Source organism: Triticum urartu, chromosome 4 (assembly GCF_003073215.2).
Source record: "Triticum urartu cultivar G1812 chromosome 4, Tu2.1, whole genome shotgun sequence".
Classification (NCBI taxonomy): Eukaryota; Viridiplantae; Streptophyta; class Magnoliopsida; order Poales; family Poaceae; genus Triticum; species Triticum urartu.
Genome location: NC_053025.1, coordinates 70,418,322 through 70,422,593, shown reverse-complemented (window position 1 = coordinate 70,422,593; position 4,272 = coordinate 70,418,322). Strand labels below are relative to the sequence as shown.

General features: G+C 39.4%; 1 protein-coding gene across 1 annotated transcript; it reads left to right on the top strand.

The window, feature by feature from the left end:
• Positions 1-389: 389 nt before the first annotated feature.
• On the top strand, positions 390-3,603 carry LOC125553575. Its single transcript, XM_048717343.1, has 6 exons — positions 390-557; positions 1,575-1,671; positions 2,216-2,326; positions 2,583-2,639; positions 2,736-2,806; positions 3,471-3,603. Exons 2-6 carry the CDS (start codon positions 1,597-1,599, stop codon positions 3,532-3,534), a joined length of 378 nt encoding a protein of 125 aa, XP_048573300.1. The 5' UTR covers positions 390-557; positions 1,575-1,596; the 3' UTR covers positions 3,535-3,603.
• Positions 3,604-4,272: the final 669 nt, after the last annotated feature.

Below are 4,272 nucleotides of genomic sequence, written 5' to 3'. Positions count from 1 at the left end.
CAATAATACCAAGTTTCGAACTTAAACCTTGCATTTGTTTCATCACAAAGAACATAATCATCAGAGATATGTAACTTTCTCGAAATGTTCTGTAAGAGGCTATGCACACCTACAAAGGTAGGTTCAGCAGCAAACTCTTAGTGACTCAGCAGCAGCTGCTAGACACGTCGTCTCGTGACACTAACAAACAATTTACGCACACTATTTTCCCTCAAAATAAAAATAAATAAACATTATACCTTAGCTGCAGAGCATCAGATTCGTGTGATGATCAATCTCCGTCCGGGAGCAAGCAAGCAACCCTGCCTGTGAGACGTCACTTTCCGGAGTTGGCCCCACGGCACGGCAGAACGGCTCCGCAAAATCGTGGGTTTTTCTCCGGTCTCCGGTAAACTGAAGCCACAAGTGAAGAAGCCACGTCGGTGCGTGGTAGTTACGATTACTCCCGGGCCGGCATCGTCTTCCATTCCGTCCCACGCGCTCCCGAGTTCCGACTGGTCTCTGGGGCGGCCGGGCGGAGCTCAGATCCCCGGCGGGCGGACTCCAGATCGGGAAAGGTCAGAGTCCTCCTCCCCATTGCCGCTCGAATCGATTCAGGGTTTCTCTCCCGATTTCTAGGAAGGGGTCCTCTTCGCGCCCCGGCAGGCTGGTGCTTCTCGGGGGTGTTCTTGCGGGGATCATCCTTACCCATTTTCTTCTCTCCCTCCTCCGGTAGGATTGCCTGTGTCGTCTTTTCTCTGCGATTTATCAAGGGCAGTTTTTGCAGCATGCAGTTGGATAGAATGATAGTACTGTTTTTCATCTAATAATCAATGCGTGCGTTGAGAATTTGGCGTGGTCTGTTGTTCTGTTCTGAAAAATCCAGTTCTCCCTGATACTATGGCCCTGTTTGGTTCATAAGTTCTAGGATTTTTTTAGTCCTAACTTATAAGTCCCTACATGTTTGGCTCCTGGTACTTATAAGTCTCTATAAAACCATATTACAACTATAAGTCCTTATAAGTCCCTCCTTGAGAGTCTTATTTCATAAGTCCCAAATGCCCACTTTTAAGTCCCTATAAATCCCTCATGTTTGGTTTAAATGAGATTTATAGGGACTTATTTAAGTCCCTATATCAATAAGTCCCTGAAAACAAACACCCTCTATATGAGATGCCGTTGTTTGTCTGTGTTTGCAATTAAGTAAAAGCAAGGAATCCTTTTTATTACTATATTATTGAAGTTTGATGAGTCAGCACAGCAGTGTCGTCAGCTTCAGTTTACCGCGGTTTTGCTAACTCTGTTTACATATGCCTTATCTGCACTTGTCTAAGATACACTGTCATACTGATGAAGGCCGATAAAAAACAACCATGTTAAGCTTCACATCGCACCAAATACATATTTTATTTTACACATGCAACTCCTTGGATGCTAGATATTCAGTATCTTCGTGGCTGACAGCGTTCCTATCTCGAGTTGAACTGACAATTTTTTGTTCCATCCTATATGCTTTTTCTAATGAACATATTCAGATAGTTAGGAACTACAAGGCACCACACTTGTTACACATTCAGATTTCAATCTGTTTGCAGGCCCAGCTCCAAGGAAGAAAGAATGGTGAAGGATGTCCATGAGCCATCGAACGGCGTGTCTCTGAACAGTTCGCCTTCGCAAAGTATTGTTAATTCAGTGAGTTATTTCTTCCAAGATTCATTTGTAAGCTGCCACTAGATTTGTTCCCTACCATGATGACTTTGTGAATTCTACTGACAATCGAAATGTTTTATACCTTTTGTTCCTTCTCGAACCTTTTTATACCTTTTGTTCTGACAAAACGCAAACGGTTTTGTGTCTTGATGTATTACAAGGAAAAATCTACTGTTATTCACCTTCACTGTCAATAACAGTTGTTTGTTCTCTCTTGACAAGCAAATCCTTGTAGCATGCAGTCCAAAATACTCCCTCCGTCCCATAATATAAGATACCTTTTGACACAACACTAGTGTTAAAAAACGTCTTACATTATGGGACGGAGGGAGTACTTAATAGTGTACATACAGAAAGATGACCATTGTGCACATCATCCATAGTTAACTCTTCTAACCACCAATTTGAATGTGTGAATCAAGTACAAAAGAAAAGGAAAAGAAGGGGAAATAGACAAATAGTTACGACTATCATTCATCCTTTTTTTCCTCTTCTTATTTGTATGTGTTGCTTTTTTTCTTGTCAGGAAAAGGTTAATCCTGGACAAATTCCAGAGTTGACATGGGAACACAAGCTAAGCCATGTTAGATATGATTTGCCGTCATTTGGACTTACATGGAGGGAGATACGGCAGATGGTATGTCTTCTCCTTTATGGAATTCTTAATCTTATGGTCTGCTGAGATGTATCTGAGCATAATTGTTTTAGTAGTCCAGCTGTTGTTTATAAGAATAACAATGATTATTGGCAACCTTAACTAGAATTCGTATGTGTTGCTTTTTTTTCTGACATTTTTTGGGTGCTTACTAGGATTGTTGTTGTCTGTACTTCCTTTGTTCTTCACATTCTTTTTAGTGTTTTCTCCTTGCCTTACATTCATTTCATTGTTGCAGGCTGGTCTTGGTTTGCGTCTTGGTCGACACATCCTTGAGGAAACTTCAAAAGGACGAGTACGCTTTCACATGTTTGCTTGTGCTACCACTCATTGTTGTGTGGAGTTTCCCCAATTACAGATGCTATTTCTTATCGTTGTTAGTTTTTTACAGACTGCTATTATTGATCCCATGAAGAAGCGCACTGCAAGATCTGGTCAGGGTGTTCCACTTGGAGGCATTGGGTATACCTACTTTACTTCACTCAGTGTAACATGTATTCCTTATCAATGTTGAGCGTAGCATCTTATAGTTTTTAAATTATCACTAGAAAATTTACTTTACTACTTTTAGTCTTTAATACATTGCTTAACTGCGTGCCATACAAGTGAGCTTAGTGGATTCTGAATGTCTTTCCATCCAGTGCTAGTTTATCATGTACCTGTTGCATTTATTACCTTTATCTAACTTGTTCCAATAACTCCAATGACAAATGGGTTTGATATATTTGTTCATTCTATTTTTTTTCTGAGTCTTTTGTTCATCCTATTTATTCATCCATTTTCAATGATCTGAACTTTTACTATGGGAAAACCATATATATTTAAAGCCTATTTATTGACCAGTATGCTAATAAATCATGTTTGCACTTGTAGTCTCCTGCATATAATTAATTGTGCTAACTAGGGATAAAATTGATTCCGAGGCAAGTATCACACTGCTACATGGACGAGTGTGTTCTGCACTTGCACTTTTTCTCTACATATGTATAAAAATATTGTAGCCCCTCACAGAATTAATTTTTAGTTTCTCCTAGTAATTTTTAGTAGTGCATGCTTCAAAACTCTTCTTTTGTGTAATGGAACTTTTAGTACACTATCCTCTAATTGTTGGAAAACTGTAGTGCAGGAAGTATTGGAAGAAGCTGCAAAGGCGAGTTTCAACGCTGGCAATTGTTCCCCGGAGCCTGTGAAGATAAGCCAGTAATGGCAAATCAATTTTCTGTAAGTCTTAGCTATTCTACTTCGTCCCACTTAGGCACATATATGTGCTCTTTCTGTATCTGATCCTGTTGTAGTTGAAATCAATGCGTAATGTTCCACTTAGGCATCTGCCGCATAGAAGCCGCTATAAAGGTAGTGGTTTAGTCTACTGAAACAATATATGCATAAAAGTATAAGTCACTGGTTAAGCAGGGGTCACAATAAGTTAAGTGGGTTACTAAAGCGGCTTTTATTGTGGCCCAAAGAAGCCCAAAGAAGATGTAATGTTCTTTTTATGCCTCCGTGTCAAGTTTAAACATTATGGACTGAACTCCTAACAATTTGGTCTTAAACGGACTGAACTCCTAACAATTTGTTCTTAACCCTCTGAGAACAAAATAGAGGAAGAAGAGACAAAATCACCAGAAGTGGCAAAAATACGAAGGCACCATTCTTTGAAGGGACCAAATCTTTTGTTATAATGAGTATGATAGTGAAACCTTTAGAGCATTCTCTAGGTTGTCATATACTCAATTACACATTCATATGTTTTTATCAGTTAGATTTTACTTGAAATGAGCAGAACAATAGTTTCATAAGTAAATGGTCTATTTAGATGCTCTCTCTAACTCTTATCCGCACGTTACAGCCATGCATTAGTTGCCAAGTGAGATCTATGACTACCCTGTTATGATAGTTCCTATCAGTTAGCAAATAAACATAAATAG